Here is a 23,642-nt window from a genome sequence, read left to right on the forward strand (position 1 = left end):
GACCCTTCAGTCCGCAGGCCGACGCTCTATCCACTGAGCCAAACCGGTTAGGGCTATATTGAGATTTTAACACTTAAAACCTCAATGTCTAATGAAAACATTTTTCATAAACATCAAAGTCAATTATTAACATGGACGTATTTTTGTAAAATCCAGGTAAAATAAAGACATGTCTGTTTTACTTAAACCCACAAACGTAAGCTAACTTTTATTCACTGGCAATTAATCATAGATGAACTTGAAAAGCATTTCAGTTAGCTTCTATATTTCTGAGAATTTTGAATAACCATTCCTTATAAGCACTTGCCTTTAAATTAATTTTAACAATACCATTTAGAGGTAGAAAATTATCTCACATTTACAACATACATAGACACACATAGACACAAACAGAGAACGGTTGGATTCAAATTTTGTTTTGGAGGCACTTACAATTTATCTCTGTCCTTGACCAGTCTAGTTCCAAATGACCTTCCCCCCTTTAAAATAAGGACAGCCATTTTAATACCTGAAAAGTATTGGGTTAACACCTAAATGACATCAGAGGTCGATCCATTTATCCTCTTTTCCATTCATTCTGCCTACTTTTATAGCCTGCTTTTTGTAATTGTGCACGTAAAGATTAATTTAAAAGTATTAAAGGATCTTCATCTCAGCCATCTTAGTATTGATGGGAGGCTGACTGTTGTGGGGCTTGTCTGCCTCCGTGGCATGATTGCCCATGTTAATTCTGAGATCTAAGCAAACTTCTAGGGAAAACCAGCCCTTTCATGTACATTTCCTTATGAGCCAAATGCAGTGACTATCCCTTTAGGACCGGAGGAAATTTCCTCGGGCAATCCCACAAAGACTCTCAGTTGCCTAAATACCCCAGCACTGCAACGCTTCCCACCACCTCAAGGATTTTCTAAGAACAGCTCAAAGCCATGGCCAGCTACTTATAGCAAGGAGGCTGGGGATTCTGAGAGAAACTCACCCAACTTCACACGATGCAAAGCAGGGAGTCCGACGGGCACAATGGTCCCTTGTTTGTACCTAACACGGGGTCTGGGTCCATAGGGTGGTCCTGGGTTAGCTTCTCAGAATTCTTGCCAGCTATGCCAAGTAAATATCAATGTAAGAAATGTACAAACCTACAGAGAATTGTTATAAGAGTTTATTTGAGCCAAACTGATGACATATGCTAGGGAGCAAGATCTCAAATGCTCCCTAAATTTATACTGTTAAGGCAGCAAAGCACAGTGGTTTAGAATGTGGTCTCTAGATCAGTGATGGCGAACCTTTTGAGCTCGGCGTGTCAGCATTTTGAAAAACCCTAACTTAACTCTGGTCCCGTGTCACATATAGAAATTTTTTTATATTTGCAACCATAGTATAAAAAAAAGACTTATATTTTTGATATTTATTTTATATATTTAAATGCCATTCAACAAAGAAAAATCAACCAAAAAAATGAGTTCGCGTGTCACCTCTGACACGCGTCATAGGTTCGCCATCACTGCTCTAGATGTAGACTATGGAGTTCAAATTCCAGTTCAGCCAGCCGTTTGTCCTTGAGTTCAAGTTACTTCTCTCTCTATGTCGCAATTTCCTCTTCTGTAAAATGGAGATAATAATAAATGCTCAGTAAATATTAGCTATTTTCATTATGGTGGGAACTGCACTAGGAGGTTACACACATTATCCCATTCAATCTTATCAAAACTCACAAGATATGAAAATCACTAGTCCCATTTGACAAACAAGAAAACGAAGGCTCCAACTGGTTAAATAATTTATCCAAAGTCACAGAGCTAGTAAGTGATAGAGTCAAGATTTTAACCCCAACAGAAAAAAATGAAGAAAATTTTTAAAAAGAGAGAAAAAAATTTTTTTAACCCAGAATCTGTCTGGCAAGAAACTTGTGTTCTTTTCATTATATTACAAGGGAAAAAAATTCAGTCTTCATACCAGAGGCGCTTACCTTCTAAAAGACAAAAGATGGGGGGAGGGGCGATGGGGTGGAAAACATAGTGTTTTCTTTCTATGCTGTTTTTACCAAAATGGAAAGACTTAAAGTATAATTTAACGAAAGCTTTAAAGCAGGAGAAAGAAATGTGGGTAGTAGGAGGTTGCTCTAACCAGTGATTCTCAGTGCTGCGGTCCCAGGTCAGTAGTCATCTTCACTTGTTAGGAATGCAAATCCTCAAACCCAATCCCAAACTTCCTGACTGGGATGCCTTCGAAGCTGTTCTGATGCATCTGAACCTGTTAAGTTTGAGAATCCCTGCTCTAGAGCAAGGAAAGTCTGAGAGTTGGTAGTGAAAACGCAGGTCAAAGGCAACGGGATGGATGTGTGTCTGGCAGGAGAGATTGGGACTATTTCTTGGTGCCTGAATGGGACTTGCTCCTCTTTCTGACGTACCGAGGAGAAAATGGGGTGCAGAGAGGCCGACGGGCGGCTCTCAGTGAGAGATGACTTTCTTACACTCTTGCACATTTGCTATGTTTCTGCTCCTTTAACCTGCACATTTCTTAAAAACAGGAAATAACGTTTAAAAATGTTTAACTGACAGAAAAGGTATATTTGTACAATTTGGGACACTTCTGTGTGGTGTTTTTTTCACAGCCCATTTATAAAAGAGAAAAACAAAACGACATTTATTAGGACCCTACTATGTACCAGGTTCTACATTTCGACCTTCCTTTCTTGAGGAATTTTTTTTCTCCATGAATTCTCATAACAAGAACTACTTTGATTTTATAGATGAGGAAATTGACGTTCGAAGATTTTAAGCCACTGTGCGGTAAGTCATGCAGCTATGATGGGAGATCTAGGGTTCCAATGCACAGCTTCAGCCGGTGTGAATTCAGCTCACAGCGCTGCCTGGGAAACAGAGGTGTGCTAAGGAGCCTTCATGTCACAGGCACTCAAGGGAGACATGCATGGAAGCCACCCTGCACCTGGGCCTTCCCAGGGGTCAGGCAACCCGGAATGGCTCCTCTTCTCCATCCCTGCCTGGAAATAACACCAAACTCTATTGTCAGAGAAGGGTGAACTGAACAAATGAGACAATATTTTTATTTTTAGTTTTTAAAAATACGTTTTTATGAATTTCAGGAAGAGGGAGAGAGAGATAGAAATATCAATGATGAGAATCATTGATCAGCTGTCTCCTGAATGCCCCTCATTGAGAATCGAGCTCACAACCCCATCATGTGCTCTAAGAGGGAATCGAACCGTGACTGCCTGGCTCATAGGTCAATGTTCAACCACTGAGCCAAGCTGACCGGCCAACCAACTATTTTTTTTTTTAAATCCTCACCTGAGGATATGTTTTCATTGACTTTAAAGAGAGAGGAAGGGAGAGAGAGAGGGAGAAACATTGATGTGAGAAAGAAAAAATGATCAGTTGCCTCCCCTATTTGCCCCAACTGGGGATCGAACCTGCAACCTGGGTATGTGCCCTGACCAGGAATTGTATCTAGACATTTTGGTGTCTGGGACGATGCTCCAACCAACCGAGCCACACTGCCCAAGGCTCAACCATGTTTAAGTGTACAATTCCACAGTGTTAAATATACTGGCAGCAGATCACCGAAACTTTTTCACCTTACAAAACTGAAACTCTATACCAAATAAACAGCAACTCCCCATTTTCCCTCCCTCAGCCCCTGAGAGGCCACCATTCCACTTTCTGTTTCTATGAGATTAACTACTCTGGGCACCTCATATAAGTGGAATCATAAAGTATTTGTCGTTTTGTGACTGGATTATTTCACTTAACATAATTTCCTCAAGGTCCATTCCTGCTGTAGCATGTGACAGGAGTTCCTTCCTTTTAATGGATAAATAATACACCACTGCACAGGATGGGCAAAAGTAGGTTAAATTACCAGCATCAAGGATACAAAATAATAATAACAATGACAAATACAAATAATAAATAAATAATAATACAAGAATAAACTCTGTTTTGTATACTCTATAACTGTAAACCTATTTTTGCCCACCCCTGTATATTCCACATTTGTTTATCTGTTCATCCATCAGTGGACATTTGAGCTGCTTCCACCTTTTGGGCATTGTGAGTAGTACTTCTATGAACATGGTGTACAAATATCTCTTCAAGATTCTATTTTCATTTATCTTGGGTATATACCCAGAAGTGGGATTGCTAGATCATCTATAGTTCTCATTTTTTGAGGAACTGCCACACTGTTTTCCACAGTGGCTGTACCATTTTACATTCCTACCTATAGTTCACCAATGTTCCCATTTCTCTACAGTCTCATCAATCCATGTTATTTTCTCTTTTATTAATAGTAGCCATCCTAATGGGTGTGAAGTTATATCTTATTGTGGTTTTGATTTGCATTTTCCTTGCAATTACTGATGTCAAGCATCTTTTCATTTGCTTGTTGGACATTTCTATATGTTCTTTGAAGAAACGTCTATTCAAGTCCTTTGCCCGTTTCTAAATTAGGTTATTAGAGGGTTTTGTTGCTGCTTCTATCTTCTTCTAGGGGCCCGGTGTACGAAGATTCGTGCATGGGCGGGGGGATACCTCAGCCCAACCTGCACCCTCTCCAATGTGGGAGCCCTCAGGGGAGCCCTCTCCAATCAGGGAGTTTTTGTCTGTCTTTGTGATCATATGAACGAATTGTCTGAGACCCCCAATCCAGTTTGGTTTGTTGCTCACAGAATAATAGAGGCATTTTTTTTTCTTTGCTTCATTGGTGGAGATTTCCTGGAAGTTTTAGGATATCTTCCCTTTAATTTTTCCTAGACACTCTGATTTTACTTATGTCTCTCATCTTTGCTTTCCCTCCATCCCCCACTGCCACAGTAACTTGCTCCAGGCTCACTTTGTTCTAGTGTCTAGGACAGTGGTTCTCAAGCTTCCTAATGCTGCAACTCTTTAATACAGTTCCTCATGTTGTGGTGACCCCCAATTTCATTATTAAAAATTGAACATAATTAAAGCATAACGATTAATCACAAAAACAATATGTAATTATATATGTGTTTTCTGATGGTCTTAAGCAACCCCTGTGAAAGGGTCGTTCGACCCCCAAAGGGGTCGGGACCCACAGGTTGAGAACCGCTGGTCTAGGAGCTCCGTCTGCCACCAGAACTACGATTCCCAGCATTCCTGGTGCTCCCCGCGCTCTGGGCTTCCGCTTCCGGTCCTGAGGCTGACATCAGAACTACTATTCCCAGAATTTCTGGTGCTCCCCATGCTAGGAGCAACTGAGGGAGCCACAGCCCCCCCCTCCCCCAAGCCTCCAGCTCTTCTGCTTTGCTCTCTGCCCGTCAACCAAGGAAGCCACGTCCTCCCAAGGAAGTGACCGAGGGAGTGACCAAGGGAGCCACGTCCCCCCAAGCTGCCGGCTCTCCTGCTTCTGCTCTCTGCTCACCATCTTTGTCAGGTTAATATGCATATTCACCCTGATTGGCTGGTGAGTGTAGAGAAGGGATGGTCAATTTACATGTTTCTCTTTTATTATATAGGATATGCAGTCAGTGGATCAAGTCCTCACCTCTCTTATCTTTAATATTTTCTAATCAAGAGATGCCTGACCTGGTTAGATAGCTTATTTGGTTAGGGAGTCATCCTGATATGCCACGGTTATGGGTTCAATCCCTGGTCAGGGCACATTAAGCAATCCTGGGTCAAGAATCAACCAATGAATGCATAAATAAGTGGAACAAACCTATGTTCTCTCTCTCTCTCTTCCTCTCTCTCCCCCTTCTTTTATCTTTCTCTAGTCAATAAAATTTAAAAAATAAAAGAGATGCCCCAAGATACTCTCCTGTTTAGAAATACTAAGAATACAGAGAATTTTGCTCTAAAGAAATCTTGAAGTTGGAAAGGAACCATTTCATAAACTCCAGAACTCCTGGAGAAGTTTTGATAAGTATGAAGTCTTTCGTAAAGGTATTATGTTAGTATTATTGTTCTCATTCATTTCAGTTGAACATTTACAGAGTATCTACTATATAGCAGACACTGTATCATGTATACTTTAGAGTTAATACAAAACACACAAATTTTAATTCCTATGCTCCAGCACCCACCAGGCAGACTCTGGGCCACTATTCTTGGATATACACTTTACCCTTAAACAATGTGGAGTTAGGAGCCATCTTACACGTAGTAGAAAATCCACTTATAACTTTTGACTCCCCCCAAACCTGACTATAGTCCCTCAGTATCCACGGGGGAGGGGGTGGGGACTGGTTCCAGAACCCTCACGGTTCCCCAAATCTGAAAATGTTCAAGTCCCTTATATAAAACCAGAGGCCTGGTGCATGAAATTCATGCATGGCCGGGGTGGGGGGCGCGGGTGGGGGGGCCTCTCAGCCTCACCTGCACCCTCTCCAATCCAGGACCCCTGCCTGCCTGATCACCCCTAACTGTATCTGCCTGCCAGCCTGATCCTCCAAACTGCTCTCCCCTGCCAGCCTGATCACCACTGACTGCTCTTCCCTGTCGGCCTGATCCCCCTAACTGCTCTCCTGCCAGCCTGATCGCCCCTAACCACCTCTGCCGCAGCCCCTGCCACTGTGGCTTTGTCCAGAAGGACATCAGGAAGGATGTCTGGAAGATGACCAGTCTAATTAGCATATTAGTATAGATAATATAGAACAGTGGTCGGCAAACTCATTAGTCAACAGAGCCAAATATCAACAGTACAACGATTGAAATTTCTTTTGAGAGCCACATTTTTTAAACTTAAACTATATAGGTAGTTACACTGTTATTAACTTAATTAGGGTACTCCTAAACTGGCCTTTGCTAAAAACGTCCTCAATCTGATTGAGGTACGTTTGCTGAGGTCAACCCCTTCTACCTCTCCCATCCACTCTCGTCTTGTATACTTGTTTCGTCTATCTCCTTTCGTCCATCCTCTCTATATGTCCAAACCATCTCAACATACCTTTCTCAGTCCTCGACACTACATCTTCTTTCACTCCGCAACGTTCCCTAAAATTAACTTAATGAACTTTACTTTTGTCACCTGCACGCGATTTGTGGACGCAACTAGCCCTAACCACTGCACAATGAGACTGCTGACTGGCTCACTCAACTCGTGCATGAATCATGCGCGCCTCCCCTGCGCTGCGTATCCCTCGGCCTGCCTGCGCCGGTCTCCCGTCGCCCGACCGACACCCCCCACATCTTCTAACGCCACTTCTTCAAAATAGACTCGCCCAGGCCGGAAAACCGACTTCTGCGCATGGGCCACGAAGTTTCAATCGCACTGTACATGCATGCCCGCACGTGGTATTTTGTGGAAGAGCCACACTCAAGGGGCCAAAGAGCCGCGGTTTGCCGGCCACTGGTATAGAACAATGCACACAGTTGACATCATATATTCCCAACTGCAGACTGAAAATACTGTTTTTGATCTGTGGTTGGTTGAATACTCTGATGCAAAACCCAGGGATTCCGAAGGCCAACTGTATATTTATTGAAGAAAAAAAAATCCGAATATATGAGAATCCACACAGTTCAAACCCGAGATATTCAAAGGTCAACTATATATATATATATATATATATATATATATATATATACATATTTTATTGATTTTTTACAGAGAGGGAGAGAGATAGTTAGAAACATTGATGAGAGAGAAACATCGATCAGCTGCCTCCTGCACATCTCCTACTGGGGATATGCCCGCAACCCAGGTACATGCCCTTGACCGGAATCAAACCTGGGACCTCTCAGTCCGCAGGCCGACGCTCTATCCACTGAGCCAAACCGGTTTCGGCAACTATATATATTTTTGAGTGAGTTTAAAAAGTTACAGATCTCTTTTGAGCTTTTCTGCCAGATTGCCCCTCTCTGAATGAGGAAGTATACATCCTTAAGGAATCATGATATTTGGGTTAGCCTCTCAATTTTCCCAGGCCTCTACCAGGCGAAAAACACACCCTATCTGAAAATCTAGCTTCTTCGAAATTCTTGGTAAAATTCTGGATTGCTTCCTACACAGGGCTGTCCTTTCTGCTTCTAAACAGAAGTCTGTAGCTCATTCAGAGAAGAATTTTATTCTGGTTGCAAGTTGTTGAATCATATACAAAAATCTCAACCTGTCCTTAAAATATTCACAGCTATCCCCAGGACTTTCTACATTGGTGTATATCTTTTCCAGACCATCAGTCTCAGGCCCATAATACCGTCTGTTTTTGTGCCTCAAATCTGAGCCTAAACCAAAGCCCCCAAGAAGCTACTGCATAGGAAAACATTCCTAATCTCCAGCCAGCATTAGGAACAATGCATATTCCCAGGGTGGAGGCGACAGCAGGACTAAGGCCCAGAAAGAAGAGTCATTTCCTCAATAAAGTCACCAGGTCTCCAAAAAACACAGGACTCATTTGATGCCACAGTTCTTTTTCCTCACTAACGTTCATTTTCTTAGATGCTTCCTGATGTTTTTTCCTATTTATTAAATGTGAAAATAACCATATTGCTGAAAATCCTTGTAATATATGCTTGAATGCCTTAAATAAAAGGCTCTGTATTAATACGATTCTAGAGCTCAACTCTACATCTAGGACCGGGTGGCCAACTTCTTTTGAAAGTGCTTCCAGGGACCTCTAAATGACTCTTTAGACTTGAGAATAAGAGCTGTTCTAGTGAAGGAAAAACCGCTAAACTTCTCTTTAGGTCAGTGTCACTGGCCCCACCAGAACCCCCTGGTAGTCTACCACTTTGTTTTGTGTTCGGTAGGATTAAGGTGTTTTGGATTAAGACCTTGACATAAACACAAACATAGCTACATATACACAACAACAAAAGTGACTTTCACGTAGAGTTCAAGGTAAAAGTTTTAGGCAGAAGTGATTGAGACAATAAGCCTAGATACACTCTAGGAAAAGAGTATTTGCCCAGGTATAGCCCAGAATTGTGACACTTATGACACAGCACATCTGGAATAATCTGAATGACTAACATTACAGCCTATTGTTTCAGAAAAGTTATTTAAAAAAAAAACCTATGGCCTCACACCATGTGTAATGTGGGTGAGGTAGCAAACTTGTGAGAATGTTCACTTCTGCATTTCCTGATTCAGGGAGAGAGGTGGGTGGGGGTCTAAAATGTCCTATGCCTATTAGTGATTCTGTATGTGCCTGGTCTAGTACTGGTTTCTTGGGCAAAAGAGAAGTGGTCAAAGTTATCAATCTGCCCTAGCTAGTTTGGCTCAGTGGACAGAGCGTCGGCCTGCGGACTCAAGGGTCCCAGGTTCGATTCCGGTCAAGGGCATGTACTTCGGTTGTGGACACAACTCTGGTGGGGAGTGTGCAGAAGGCAGCTGATCGATGTTTCTCTCTCATTGACGTTTCTAATTCTCTCTCCCTCTCCCTTCCTCTCTGTAAAAAATTAGTAAAATATATGTTTTTTTAAAAAGTTATCAATCTGCCCTAGCCGGTGTCGCTCAGTGGATAGAGCGTCTGCCTGCAGACTGAAGGGTCCTGGGTTCAATTCTGATCAAGGGCACATGCCCGGGTTGCGGGCTCGATTCCCAGTGGGGGGCGTGCAGGAGGCAGCCGATCAATATTCTCCCTCATCATTGATGTTTCTATCTGTCTTTCCCTCCCTCTTCCTCTCTGAAATCAGTAAAAAAGAAAGAAAAAAGAATATATATATATATATATATATATATATATGTTTTAAAAGTTATAAATCTTATATGCTGAGTACAGAACACATTCAAAATTTTGTTCAGGTCCTCAAAGAATCCATAAACCATTTTCCTTTTTGATAACGAAATCGGGTTGTCTTGTATATTGAATCCATAAATTCATAAAAAAATATAGAGGATCATTTTCTCTGATTCGAAAATTCTTGGTTTGGGGGTACTTAACACGAATCTCTGAAATCCTATCCTCTGTGTGGGCATTTAAGACCCAGGAGCCACATTTTAGAATCGAGCATTGTCCTGGTTCCACAAAACACAGTTTATAAACCAACAGACATTTGCTGGAGCACCTTAACCAAGCCCAATAGTCGCTCTAGTTTATAAAGAAGTAAATCTGTGTTAGCACATACAAATATATTGCCTGTCAGCATAATTGGGCCATACGGTTTATATACAGTTTAAGAGGCCGATGAGAAAGAAAAGCTCATAAAACAAGGCTGCTGCCTTCTGAGTACAAAGCCAGCCGAGCATGTGCCCGGCATCGGTGGCGCTCCGACAGTTCGCAGCTCAGCAGCGGGAGCAGAAGTGCAGGGAAGTTTGTTGTGTAAAGCAGAAGGGAGTCTCTCTCACAGCGGCGCAAGGAAGCGGTAGTAAATAAGCTTAGAATGAGGACTGGAGAGGGCCGGTGTTGAGCTAAGGTATGAATAAATACAGCTGAGTTTCTCCATAATTTAGGGCAAAGACTAGAAAGAAAGGAATCGTAAACTACCCCATTGGGGAGAACTGAGAGTGTGATAACAGAGAGGTGTTAAGGGGCATTAGGGACAGTAAAAAAAAAAAAAAAAAAGGGCAGAAAAGTCGGGGTGCTGAATATTGAGCAGCACTACTGGGAGGAGTGTCCTGCCGGGATAATGAAGGGAGAGGGTGTAAAGCAGGGCCAGGCATTGTCGGGGGTAAACTCTGGGCAAGACCGTGCGGACGTCGGCAGCTAAGAAAAGAGAAGGCGCAGGGTCGGGGCGTGGCCCCGAGAGGGCCCGGCTCCGTAGCGGCCGCGGGGCGGCGGCGAGAAGGGTGGGGAAGGGCTCTGCCGACAGCCGCTCTCGGGCGGTGCCGACGGGGTTAACACTCGGGCCGCGACCAGCGGCAGAACTCGGTTTCCAGGGTAACGGCTCCGACAGTTCCGGCAGCGCAGGCCGTACCACTGCGCGGCGCGCGGGGGAGGCGGGGGAGGAGGCCCAGCGCCCAGCGGTGCCGCCGAGGTCCGTCCCGGGCGCTACCACCGCGCGGCCCGCCTGCTCGCCCGGGTCTGCGCCGAGCCGCGCTCCGGCCGCCCGGCCGCCGCGTCCTCCTTGCCGGGCCGGCAGCTCCCAACTGCCCGTGGGCGGCGGGGGGGAGGAACGTGCGCTTGGTGGCCCGGAGTGGCCTCCTGGTCCCCCCGCCTGGGCGGCGGAGTGCGGGCGGCCCGGGCTGGGAGCTTTGAAAAGCGGACGAGAGACAAAGGCAGCAGGAAGCCTCCCCGGCGCCCGGAGCCCCAGCGCGCAGCCGCCGGGCCCTGCGCGGCGGCGGCGACGGCAGTGGCAGTGGCCGTGGCAGGAGGCGGAGGATGCGGCAGGGGGCGTGGGAGCGGAGGCGGCGCGGGCGGAGCGGCGTGGCCCCGGCGCGGCGTGGGTAGACCCCAGGCGGCGGCGCGGCGGCCCGGCCGGCTCGGGAGTGAGTGAGGGCGCCTTCCCCGCCCGGGATGTGAGGACCGAGCGGAGCCCGGGGCGGGGGGAGGGAAGGGAAGGGAGGCGAAGCCGACAGGAAGGAAGGAAGGACGGACGGACCAGGAGGAGGAGCGGCGGCGGAGGCCGGAGCCGGAAGGCGGGGAGGGGCCGTCCGTTGGGCCCCAGGCGGCGGCGGCGGCGGTCGGGGCGAACCGCTCTCGTCGCCTCCTCCCCCCGGCTCCGCGGAGGGGGGAGGAGGAAGATGGAGACCCACATCTCGTGCTTGTTCCCCGAGCTGCTGGCCATGATCTTCGGCTACCTGGACGTCCGGGACAAGGGGCGCGCGGCGCAGGTGTGCACGGCCTGGCGGGACGCCGCCTACCACAAGTCGGTGTGGCGGGGGGTGGAGGCCAAGCTGCACCTGCGCCGGGCCAACCCGTCGCTGTTCCCCAGCCTGCAGGCCCGGGGCATCCGCCGGGTGCAGATCCTGAGCCTCCGCCGCAGCCTCAGCTACGTGATCCAGGGCATGGCCAACATCGAGAGCCTCAACCTGAGTGGCTGCTACAACCTCACCGACAACGGACTGGGCCACGCGTTTGTGCAGGAGATCAGCTCCCTGCGCGCCCTGAACCTGAGCCTCTGCAAGCAGATCACCGACAGCAGCCTGGGCCGCATCGCCCAGTACCTCAAGGGCCTGGAGGTGCTGGAGCTGGGGGGCTGCAGCAACATCACCAACACCGGCCTGCTGCTCATCGCCTGGGGCCTGCAGCGCCTCAAGAGCCTTAATCTTCGCAGCTGCCGCCACCTCTCGGATGTGGGCATCGGGCACCTGGCCGGCATGACGCGCAGCGCGGCGGAGGGCTGCCTGGGCCTGGAGCAGCTCACGCTGCAGGACTGCCAGAAGCTCACCGATCTCTCTCTAAAGCACATCTCCCGGGGTCTGACGGGCTTGAGGCTCCTCAACCTCAGCTTCTGCGGGGGAATCTCCGACGCAGGCCTCCTGCACCTGTCGCACATGGGCAGCCTTCGCAGCCTTAACCTGCGCTCCTGCGACAACATCAGTGACACGGGCATCATGCATCTGGCCATGGGCAGCCTGCGCCTCTCGGGACTGGATGTGTCCTTCTGTGACAAGGTGGGGGACCAGAGCCTGGCTTACATAGCGCAGGGGCTGGACGGCCTCAAGTCTCTCTCCCTCTGCTCCTGCCATATCAGCGATGATGGCATCAACCGCATGGTGCGGCAGATGCACGGGCTGCGCACGCTCAACATAGGGCAGTGTGTGCGCATCACCGACAAGGGCCTGGAGCTGATTGCTGAGCACCTGAGCCAGCTCACTGGCATAGACCTGTATGGCTGTACCCGAATCACCAAGCGCGGCCTGGAGCGCATCACACAGCTGCCCTGCCTCAAGGTACTCAACCTGGGACTCTGGCAGATGACGGACAGTGAGAAGGTCAGGTGAGGGTGGCAGCATCAACTCCCCTTGTCCCGCCCTCTTCATCATCCTGTCACCACCACCCTCCCTGCACTCTCAACTCCACGTGCACACTTATTCCTAGATGATTGCAGTGGATGCGATGGGGCAGTGACACGAAGCCTCAGGCTCATTTTCTCCTCCCTCCGCCAGCATCCCTGCCGCTTACATGCCCATTCATTGCTTTTGGGGGTTCCTCTGCTACCCCTACCGTACTCCCTCCCCTCTCTTTTACCCTGAGGATGAAGAGAGGGACTCAGCTACTTACCTATCCACTTCTCTCTACTGGGGAATGGAGGGGCCGATTGAGCTACTGTATCCCCACTGCGTTGCATTTCAAAATGGGGGTGGGGGTGGGGAGTAACTAGTCCTTTGACCCTGGGGAGTTGAAGAAAATGTCTGCCTTCACTTAAGCTTTCATTTGAATACTGTGATCTGGTTTTTATGTTGAAATGTATGAAATCAAACCCAACTACAACGGCCTTTTCACCCTTGTTCCACTTTGTAGCTAATCCCAGTCTCTTCTCATCATTTCTCTTTTTACAGTACTCTGCTATTCATGCTCATTTCATTTTTTTATTGTCCTTTTTTTTCTTTTTTTAAGAGATTTGAAATCATGGTCCTTTTTTCTGCTGAATATATTCTATATATTATATATATATAAATTTTATATATATATATGTCTGGCTACCTCGTTTTAGTTTACTTTTTTCTCTGAAGCCCTGGAATTCTACAAGAGAGATATTTTGAGACTAAAACATTTTTGTGCCTAGACTGGAAAGATGCCCATTGCGTTTGTGTCTTTTTTGTTTTGGCTTCTTCCCCACCCCATCCATCCAGTATGCCCCACTTCCACATTTTGGCTATAATTATTTTTCTCTTTGTCCATTGGGATTTGAGAGTCCAATGACGTTCCTATATCTTGACTTAATTTATAGCACAAATGTGTGGGAGAAATGAGAGTTTGGACTGTTTTGTTTGTTTGAGATGCAGATTGTCTTGAAAATTATTATTATATATGCAAATTCTGCCCTACCCTCACCCTCTTCCAAGTTTCCTCACAAAAAAAGGTCATACAGTGAGGCTTCCTGTTGGAAGCAGAGGAGCAGAGTTGGCCTGCAGAGCCCCTGGGGCTATAATGTGAAGGGGAGGAGACTGAAATTCATGTCTTATCTCTGTTCTGTTAATAAAATGGGAGTTTATGGGTTTTAAAAATTCTGTTTCTAAACGGAGGAGTAGATGACTTTATTTTGGTGGGGGTTGGGACTTGTGGCTTTAAAAAAGATCGCTTTTCAGTAGGATGTATATTTTTGTTGGATTTTTTTGTTTTTTTTAGAATCCTCCACAGCAACATTCGAGACCATGGAGTTAAAAGAAACCCAGAGACCTTTATCAATTAATTGTACTGTTTGTGAATTTGTATAAATAATAACAAAGATCCTCTTAAAACGTTTATATTCTTACAGTAAAAGGTTAAACTGATATTTATATAATAAAAGAGGAAATATGAAGTATGTTTTTGAAAAAAAAAAACACACAAAAAAAACCCCCTTGTATCTGTGAATTATTTTGAAGGCAGTGTGTTTGGGTACATGCCAAAGTCAGAGGTGCTGTTTGTGTGCTTTCAAGTAAAAGGAAATAAGACATAGACTTCGGTGTGTCCTATGTGCTATGAGTAAGCTCATGGTTAAAAATGTATCTGTATAAGGTTTACTACTGACATCTAAATGTTTTGTTTTTAGAAATATGGTGAGATTGGAGATTTATATAATTTGGTTTTCAACTGTCAACAAAATGGAAATTTACAGAAACTGAACAAAATGAAACTTTTTTAAAAACCAGATTTGTAAGAGTCACAGTTTCCTCAGAGTAGCCAATTTTTCTTTGGGTGGAAATTACATCTAGGGGTGATGTTCAAAAAACAGGTCATGAGATATGGAAGTGGGGAAGAAAGATGGGTTTCTTTACACTTTGAGTGGGTGTGGGGAGGATGTGAAATGGTGAAGGCTGAAGGGAACTGAAGCCATTGTTCAGAAAAGTTAAAAGAGGGCTGTCCCTGCTTCCTTGCTCGCTGGCTCAGTCATGCATACTGAATCTCGGTGTGAGTGAGGGTCCTAGGAGAGGAGGAGGGCAGTTCCACCCTCTTTTTAACATTCTCCTCCAGGCCTGGCTGTATTTGAGCACTTTGCTGGGGGATGGGGAGGTTGGCCAGGAGTTCTTGCTCATTTGCATTTTAAGCACTTCCAGCGCGGTGGGTGAGGGTTCTTAAGACTGTATTTAGGGGCAGATAAATGAAAACCAACAATTTTAGCAAAGCGTTCCCTTTGATAGACAATAACTAAATAATCTGACCTTCTGTGGTTGAGCTTTGGAGATGGAAGAGTATAAATGCTGCTCAAACAGCGAAGTAATTTATATTCCTGGTTCACATAGATCTTTCATAGTTGTTTCTGAAAAATTTTTTTAAACAAAAAGTACCGATCCCAGCAACAGCTGATAAGAGTGGTATAAAACTTTCCTGGATAAGCACCTCTTTCCAGGAAGAAAGCTAGAACCCGGTTTCTCTTGGATAAGATTGCTTTGTACAATGTCCAAGCCTTCTGCTTGAGCATATCACAAAAGCTGCATTGTTCCTTTTTGAAGAGCCTTCATAATTGGGTCTAATTGAGCCTGACACTAAATCCATCTTCCTTTTCTTTGGGGAAGGTGTGGCTCTCTCCCCTTTTAGGTTACAGTACTTACTGCCTGCCGGGGGGTGCCGGGGGAGTGTGAACCCTAGTCAGAAGTAGGGATTTTGAGTTGGGGTCAGTTTTCTAATTTAGCATTTGACAATACTATACATGAAGGTCACATAAACTGTAGGTTCTTCGACTGTTTTTCTTTTTCCAAGAGACTGCATGGCTGTACAGATTGTCAATAAAAATGTGGGCACCTCCTAAGTCCTAGGCTCTGTGCTCACAGTCTTCATTTTAATACCCCAAATAATCCTACCAACTGTAACTGGAAGGGTTTTATGCTTCTCTGTTTTGTTTGGTTTTTACTTTAAAGGTTAAATGCAAGCTTGACAAAAGGTTGGCAAATTAATATTTGAAAGTTAAAGATCCTGAGCCTAGTGTCCTCATCCTGAACTAGGCATACTTAATATATCTGCAGTGTCTCTGGAAAAGATGAATAAACCACTTTCATCAGTCAAGGCTAACTTATCTCTCAACCTTTTTGGACAGGAGAAAAGGAATATATATTGAGAACCTGTAGTGTGCTTTGCATGGTACTTCTCCTTTTAGTCCTCAAAGCAACCTGCTGAAAGAGTTACGCTTTTCCAATAAAGTATACTATTCCCCTTAAGTTACCCCACTACTGGTTGGGAGTCAGAACTCAAACCAGGTCCATTAATGAAGTCCAGCTCCCTTCTGCTCTATGAGGAGATTTAGTTATTATACCTTACTTGGTTCCCAGTAAGGAAACCTCACAGGAGTGGAAGCTATTTAAATAGTGTGGACATGCTTATGCTGCAGGACATAGGGGGTTCAATCTCCACCATACCTACAAGCATGGAAAATGCTTTTAAAGAATAGATGCACTCAAGAAAATGAGTTGATATATATTTTGTGGGTGGTACAAAAGTTAAAAGTCAAGGGTAATTTTAAGAATAACAGAAAAAACCTGGTTCAGGTATTTGCTAAAACTTCAGAACTGAAAAACCAAAATAGGAAGTCTGTAAACTTTATCATCTAAAATTAATAAACCTCAAGAGAAACTCTGGGTAGTAGTTAAGACAGGGTTCCACATACCTTTCTTTTCTAAGTCCTATCGGGCAGTAGCCCTGTAAGGTCTGTATTGAAAAGATTACTTATAAATATAACTGTGGGGTTCAGACAGTTTCTCAGCCCCTAAGGACCATGGTGGGCCTCTAGCTAAGAGAGCTGGGCGTGTTACATAATTCTCTCAGCTATGGGCTCCTTCCTGCTGAATTCCTCAGTCCTAAGGCGGGGGAGGGCCCACTTGATTGATTCCACATTTGCTAACAGGGACAAGGATGCTTGCCTGTACATCCTTAAATAGTTAAGGAAACTGAAACTGTTCCTATTCTTTCATGATTTAAATCAAGAACAAGGACCTGAAGAAGCAAATGTTCCTGTCAATGGAGTTTCTTTATAAAGGTAAGAACTGTCTTCAATAAGGACACGTGATATATAAATGGAGACTGGGTTTTACCCAATCCTGCTGCTTCCTGCAGTGGTTACTAGGTAGATGCTGGTCTTGGGATGGAAAACCTTTTACTTGGGCTTAGAGAATTCGAGCCCAGGTTATCAAAGGGGTAAGGGTAGGGGCCTCCAGGGACCACTGTTTCCCAAGTGTAAGAGTCTTTTGAGTAAAACATCAGATTAGTGAAACAAAACCAAGACCTCAAGTAGCTTCTGACAACCAGCTTTTCCCAGTCTCTAGCCCCTGGCTGCCCTGCCGTGGACGGGGGCTGTAGAAAGCCATCTAGGAGGTGTCCCCTCTGTTGTCTTCCTCTTCCTGCATCAAACACTGCTCCCTTTTAAATGTTAATTAAATCCCTTTACTAGAGGGCAAGGCCTAAATTTTGTGCCACTGTGAACCCCTGAGGAGTCAGGGGTAAGGCTTTTTATTATTAATGTGTATCATGTGTAAAGCACAGGATTCGAAGTTGGAAAAGAAAATTGGGGGGGGAAAAGGCTACAAACTTAAGTTGATGCTTAGACCACACATTTATCTCACTTTCATCCACGTATGTATTCAAATATTAGGTAGCAAATCTTTTGAAAACTGAATGCTGTGAAACATTCATACTTGGATCAGTGCCAACTATTAATCATTTAGACCTTATCAAAGGTAAGTGCACACTCAGACTAAGACCATATGTATACTCTCAGTCTTGGGTTAAAAAGGGGGTATTTCTAGACAACTGGCAAGTTTAAATGTCCACAGATGATCAGTTGCAGTCTTTTTCTCTTTTCCAAGGATTGCTCTGATTTCACCTGGTGGTGTTGCCTATACCCACCCAGCACATTGGGTGCTAGGTAAAGCCAAGTCTTCTAGTCCAGGTGCATGAGAAAGTAAGCTTGAGGTCTCAACTGCGCAGCACTAGAGCTGGGGTATGTTTAGCATCCCCTAAAATAAAACCGAGGAGAAGTGGGATTCCCTTGCCTGCTGTTTGTTAACCCAAAAAAGTACTTTTTTTTTTTAAGGCAAGCCTTTATTATTGCATTACTTTTGCACTTGAATTGTTTGAAAGACAAATGCTACATATTCTTTTAAGTTTGCTTTTATTTGTGATAGTGGAAAATAGTCTCAATTACAAAGAAGAGAAGAATGAGATCTCCAGTAGCAGCAAAGAAACCCAGGGGAGACGGTTAGGGATGTGAATGTGGTCTGGAAGAATTTAGTCATAACACTAAATTCTGTCTCAAAGTTTCTGTTTTTCCCAAATCTGGCAGGGATTGTACATTTAATTTCATAAATGGGGAAAGAGGCTTGGCAAGGGTGAAAAGATCCTGCCTAGGTGATATGAAGAGTCAATATCAGAACCAGGGCTGCTCCAGGCTTTAATGACCACATCCAAGAGTGATCAACATGCAGGTAGCTCTTTGATCTTTCCCTGAGACATTGCAAAGCGCTGTCCTGATCCCTTGCTTCAGAAAAATGGTGAACCAGAGCGTATTTTATTTGGGAGTAAAAAAAAAAAAAAAAAAACTCCAAATGCTGAAAGTTACTACTATTAAATTATGCAAACACAGATATACATGTTTTGCAAGCATTATATATAGGGCTATTCAAGAAGCCAAAAACTAGTACAAGTTGGTAAATGGGCTATAGGGTATCCAAGTAGCTAGTAGTGTCAAATCTGTCACCTGTTATCCTCAGAGGTCTTGAACCAGTTTCTAAAACACTGCTTTGTGACAAACAGTAATGTGATGTACAAACACTGGAAGTCTGGGTTTGTAATAGCCTCAAAGCTAAGAACTTCCACACGTTTAAGACATTTACAAGTGTATGTCATGCAATCCTTTTATAAAGTAGAACTGAGTGTGGGAACACTATTTTCATGCAAGGATAAAAGGGCTTGACTTCACAGATGTTTTAGTTACAAATCCCTCTTGTCTAGTAAGAGTAAAGGGGGCTAATTTGTTAATATTAGGCAGCCTCTTATGTTTATTACTCCTCAATTTATGTAATCCACACTCCAGAAGGATCAGGTCTAGCACACAGCTGTCTGTCAATAATTATGACTCATCATGGATCCAAGTTAATGGAATTAGACTGTGGGAAAATAGATCTTTGAGACTAGATCATTTTTTTAAATAAATAGTGTGGAATTACTCAATATGGCTTGTAAATCATTGTTTTCCTCATACAAAAAGGGTATGAAAATGTTTACCACAAACATCCATAATATTTATCTTTAGGAAATCTTTACCTCAGGAATAGCTGCCTCCTGCTTCCAGTTTGTTTTTTGAGAAGTGGTCTCTAAATGGGGGCTGGGGAGGAGGGCGAGTCCTGACATTCCTAAGAATCTAGTAAAATCACCAAGGCTAAATTTAGACAGATGGGTAAAATAAGAACAGGATTACAATAGTTAAACCCCTCAGATTTTTAATGTTCTTAGATGCCTTCAGTGTTTTAAACCTTAGCTTCATAGCTCAAAAGCCCACTTTTGTGACCTACCCCCCCCCCCCAAAAAAAGACTAGCAAACAATGTGAAAATGACAAAATTAAAGTGACAATTTCCAATTCTTCTAGTTCATTTCAAGCGGACAAATTTAAACTGTTTTAGGAATCTGTAAAAACAGTACAGCCAGGATCTGTGGTCTCCCGAGTTTCATGAAGCTTGTAGGAGGCCCTCACATTTTCTGAGCCTGGAAGAGATGACTGGTTCTCCCAACTCTAGCTGGCGTCTGCACTTGAGCTCAGAGTCAAATGGCGACAATCAGAACAGCGTAACCCAAAGGAAGGCAGCTGGCCTCTTTTCCATACATGCAGGTCTCATTCTCAGTGCAATCACAAGAGGACCTGCAGAAACTCACCACCGTAAGCCTGACACAGGGTTTCAGCACACAGCCTCATCACTGCTTACTTTAGAAATAATGTGTACATGCCAGTTAGGATATAGAGGTCAAGCACTACACTTTATTGAGAGGCAGGGGTGGAAAATCATTTTTGTCTCCTGGATTGTTCCTTGACCTCTCCCATCGCCCCCCAAAACCAAAAAACCCCTTCCACCCGCTCACACAACTCACCCTCCCACTGTGATGCAGCTATGAATTGTGCCCACATCAGTATTAGGAGCTGGAAGTCCCACCTTGTATTTTTCTTTACCTCAAGGTTATTAAGACAATTTTAGGGTCCACTATGAGGAAGAAAATGTACAGTTAATGCAAAACTAAATGTTTGTTTTTCAATGTGGAAGATGGAAAGTGAAAAAAAAGAAATTTATTTATCCACAAAGTCTGCAAATCCTGTGTTTTGTCAGCAGGCGGCAGCATTGTCTGTGAGTTGGCTATTTCCAGTGGGGCGCTACAGCCTCCCTCTGACTAATGCCCGCTGGCCACCTTCAGTCCCCTGCCGCACACCCCAAAAAAGAATTTCCCCAGGGTGTAAGACTTAACAGAAGGGAATTTCATGTCGCCAAAAAGATGAAATGGAATTTTAAGACATCAGTGAAACTACTCAAAGGAACCTAGGTGCTGAGCACTTTGTTTTTTGGAGCAAGTAACAGATGCAGCCCCCTCATAAAGGTTCTGGGGTTAGCCAGCAGCTCTCTGCTTTGGGTAGCCATGGGGAGAGACATCAGCTCATTTTTCTTAAAGACCATCTCATTCAAATCCTGTTAGATTGTCATATTTGGGAAGTATGAGGGAACAAATGGGGAAAATTTTTAGTCCTACATGAAGATACCAATTTTAATAGCAAGAGCAAAAGTGCTAGTTTATTACAAAAAATAGAAAGTGTATTGTCTGTGATGAAAAATTCTAAAGATCTTTTGAGGAAAAACAAAAATATTTTTAAAATTTTAGGAGTATCTATTTTTTATTATTAAAATTAGTATCTTTATTTGCCCAGATGAAACAACTTTATAAAATCTAAGAGTATCTATGAAACTGAAAATGATTAAGGGCCCTGATAAAGAAGTAAGTTTGCTCACTTTAAAGTCCTCCTATGGAACATAGACCTTAGGAAAAGGTAGCAGAAATTAAAGAGAAAAACTTCTGAGCCAACTTGGCCAGATTCCATAAAATACACAATGAGGGAGGAAAGGCCTTTGGGCTCTTACCCTCTTGCAACTCAGTAGCCTAGCCTCAGGGAATCAAAGCATGAACCCAAAGGGCATTTGGGGCAAATGTGGAATAAAAATGTGGAAGGTGGAAGACGGAAATCCCCTGTGGCAACGCCTACCAAGCTGTATTAGCTGGGTGAGGCACAGCTCATTAGCTCTGTGACACAAAGATCAGTTCAGGTTAGAGAAGAAGAGAGGAAGGATGAGTTTCTGGAACTCGGGGCCCAGACATGAAGCAGATTGCCATTCCTGGCACCATCCATGAAGGTCTTACAAAAGCAGACAAGTCCCTGGGTGCTTCATGGACAGCCCAGCTGAACTATGCCATTGTTAGTGACCATACCAAATGAGTACAGATTTGGGGAAAACAACCCCAATAAAGAAAAGAGGAGGTAGAGGAACGAAAAAGAGACCATGGATCTATCATTCCACATGAAGCAGAGGAGGAGGAAGCACAGGGCAGGTGAGGAGCCAGGAGGATAAAGACACAGTACATGAAATTAAGTGAGGGAGAGAGGGGACCGGGAACCACCAGCCATGCCTAAAAGTGATCCTCAGGGTGAACTGGGAGGGCTGCTCTTCGATTTGCAGTCTCAAGATGAGCTCGCCTGGGCATGCACATGTTTCAAGAAGACAGGCTCTCTTTCTTTCGTTGTCTGAATCTGACTTGAGACACAAATTTCGACCAATAGGCCGCCAGGCTGGCCAGAGGTGAACCTGTGATGAGGGAATGGGTGGGGGATGACGGCAGCACAGACCGAAATGTCCTGCTCAGACCCTGCACCCGCCTCGGCCACCGGTGTTCCAATGTGCCCATGGCAGCCAGGATGAACGCTGTGTTTTACCCACTGCCCCGTTTTCACAGGGAACAAGCAAGGACGACAGTGTCTACAGGGAGGAACAGAAAGCAAGTGTTTCCAGGGCAGGCTCTGAGCGATGCCCTCACACAGGCCCTTCAGGCAGCAGTCTGCTCCGGTGACCGACACCACCCACCAATCCCACAACTCAGGCTCCCACACTCTGTCCTGGCCCAGAAGGTATAACTGACGGCTCTTGTCATCCCAAGAAGACAGAGATTCTATTTTAGGTGACATTCCCCAAAGCCTCACCCGAGAGCACAGTCGCAAATCCACACCGCCTGGACGCTTATTTGCAGACTGGGCGGCCACTGCTGCTGTTTTCGTAACCTTCCTCTGTCTTCTCAGTCCCGCCCGCACAAAAACAAAGGTGCCCACACAGGCATGCATTTGCTCTTTAAAGTAACCAGCCACTTCTGGGGTTCTTGATTTCCTATTGCCGTCTGTGGAGAGTGAAGAGGGGCACGGAGAGGGCTGTGGTGGGGGGATTCCAGATGACATGGACACACATAGCCTGTAATGAAGCAAGTCTTACGGCCTTTTACACACCACCAAACAGGACTCACACATTACCTTGCATCCCTCCCTGATTTGGGTTGCCTTCCCCTTGATGGCCCAGAGTTTAAGCCGCCTGTGCCATTCCCAAGCCCGTTAGTTCCCACTCCTGTGTCCATTCAAACTTCGGTACCTGCCGGGAACCTGCAGAGAAACTAGGGCACTTGTGTGCACGGGGCTACAAATACCTCCCCACCCTCCACTAGTGCCCAAAGCAAACCTGCTAAGGCTAATCTCCCCCTCACTTGCAGCTCAACAGCTTTTCTCCTTTAAGCCCCTGATAATGGTTTTACTAAAATCCCCTTTTGATGGAAAAAAATCCCAGCTGGACATTTCAGGCCTCTGCACAATGTACAAGTCTGCAGGTCTTTCCCTACCTCACAAAGGCCTCTAATCAAGTGGAAAATGTGCTGGAGGCCAGAGGTTTGGGTCTGCAATTATTTTTTAAGGGATTACTAGAGAAGAATGGGGGGCAGTGAGGACCTCCCCCTGCTTTGTTTCCCATGTGGCTCTGCTCTGAGACATACTGAGCCAACAGTAGCTGCCCAGATCTTCAGCACAAGAGCCTCATCTCTTCCTTCTCTGGTGGAAGGATGTCATCTTTGAACACCATCGCTTCAAAAAGATTTAGAGAGTTTGGAAGCAACAGGCAGGTCCTATTCGGACTCCATTTAAGCTCTTACTTAGAAACCCACCATGGAACAGGATCTCCTGTGTGGGGAGGGCACTCATTCATTAACCTCTAACCCTGCTCTGTATGCAGAGGGGAGAGTTCACACCGAGTCCATAAACTGCTAAGATTGAGGGCATTCAGTAAGGCTTCCCAGGCTGTGGAGGGCAAAAGGTCATGTTCCCAACCTTGCCAGATATCCTTCGTCTTATTTGTACACATTGACCCTTCCCCTCAACACTGAGCAAATACCCATGAAACTCCTAATGTAAAACATGGATTAAAATATAAAATGCCAACCATTTTTATTACCCTATTTGGAATCTTTGTTTAAAAATGTGCACTATGCCGAAACCGGTTTGGCTCAGTGGATAGAGCGTCAGCCTGCGGACTGAAAGGTCCCAGGTTCGATTCCGGTCAAGGGCATGTACCTGGGTTGCGGGCA

General features: G+C 45.0%; 1 protein-coding gene across 2 annotated transcripts; it reads left to right on the forward strand.

Annotated features, from left to right (window-relative positions):
• Positions 1 to 11,587: 11,587 nt before the first annotated feature.
• FBXL14 (F-box and leucine rich repeat protein 14) lies at positions 11,588 to 14,664 on the forward strand (the record flags this gene model as incomplete). 2 transcript variants are annotated; one of them, XM_081083647.1, is made up of 2 exons in its annotated part: positions 11,588 to 12,753; positions 14,153 to 14,664. In XM_081083647.1, the coding sequence occupies 2 exons, from the start codon at positions 11,602 to 11,604 to the stop codon at positions 14,186 to 14,188; spliced, it is 1,188 nt and encodes a 395-aa protein (XP_080939773.1). In that variant the 3' UTR covers positions 14,189 to 14,664. The 2 variants fall into 2 exon arrangements, with proteins under 2 accessions (XP_080939773.1, XP_080939772.1); XM_081083646.1 differs by having other exon boundaries at positions 11,602 to 12,800; positions 14,153 to 14,347.
• Positions 14,665 to 23,642: the final 8,978 nt, after the last annotated feature.

The sequence above is a fragment of the Myotis nattereri genome, assembly GCF_964212035.1.
Source record: "Myotis nattereri genome assembly, chromosome: 2".
NCBI classification, from domain to species: Eukaryota; Metazoa; Chordata; class Mammalia; order Chiroptera; family Vespertilionidae; genus Myotis; species Myotis nattereri.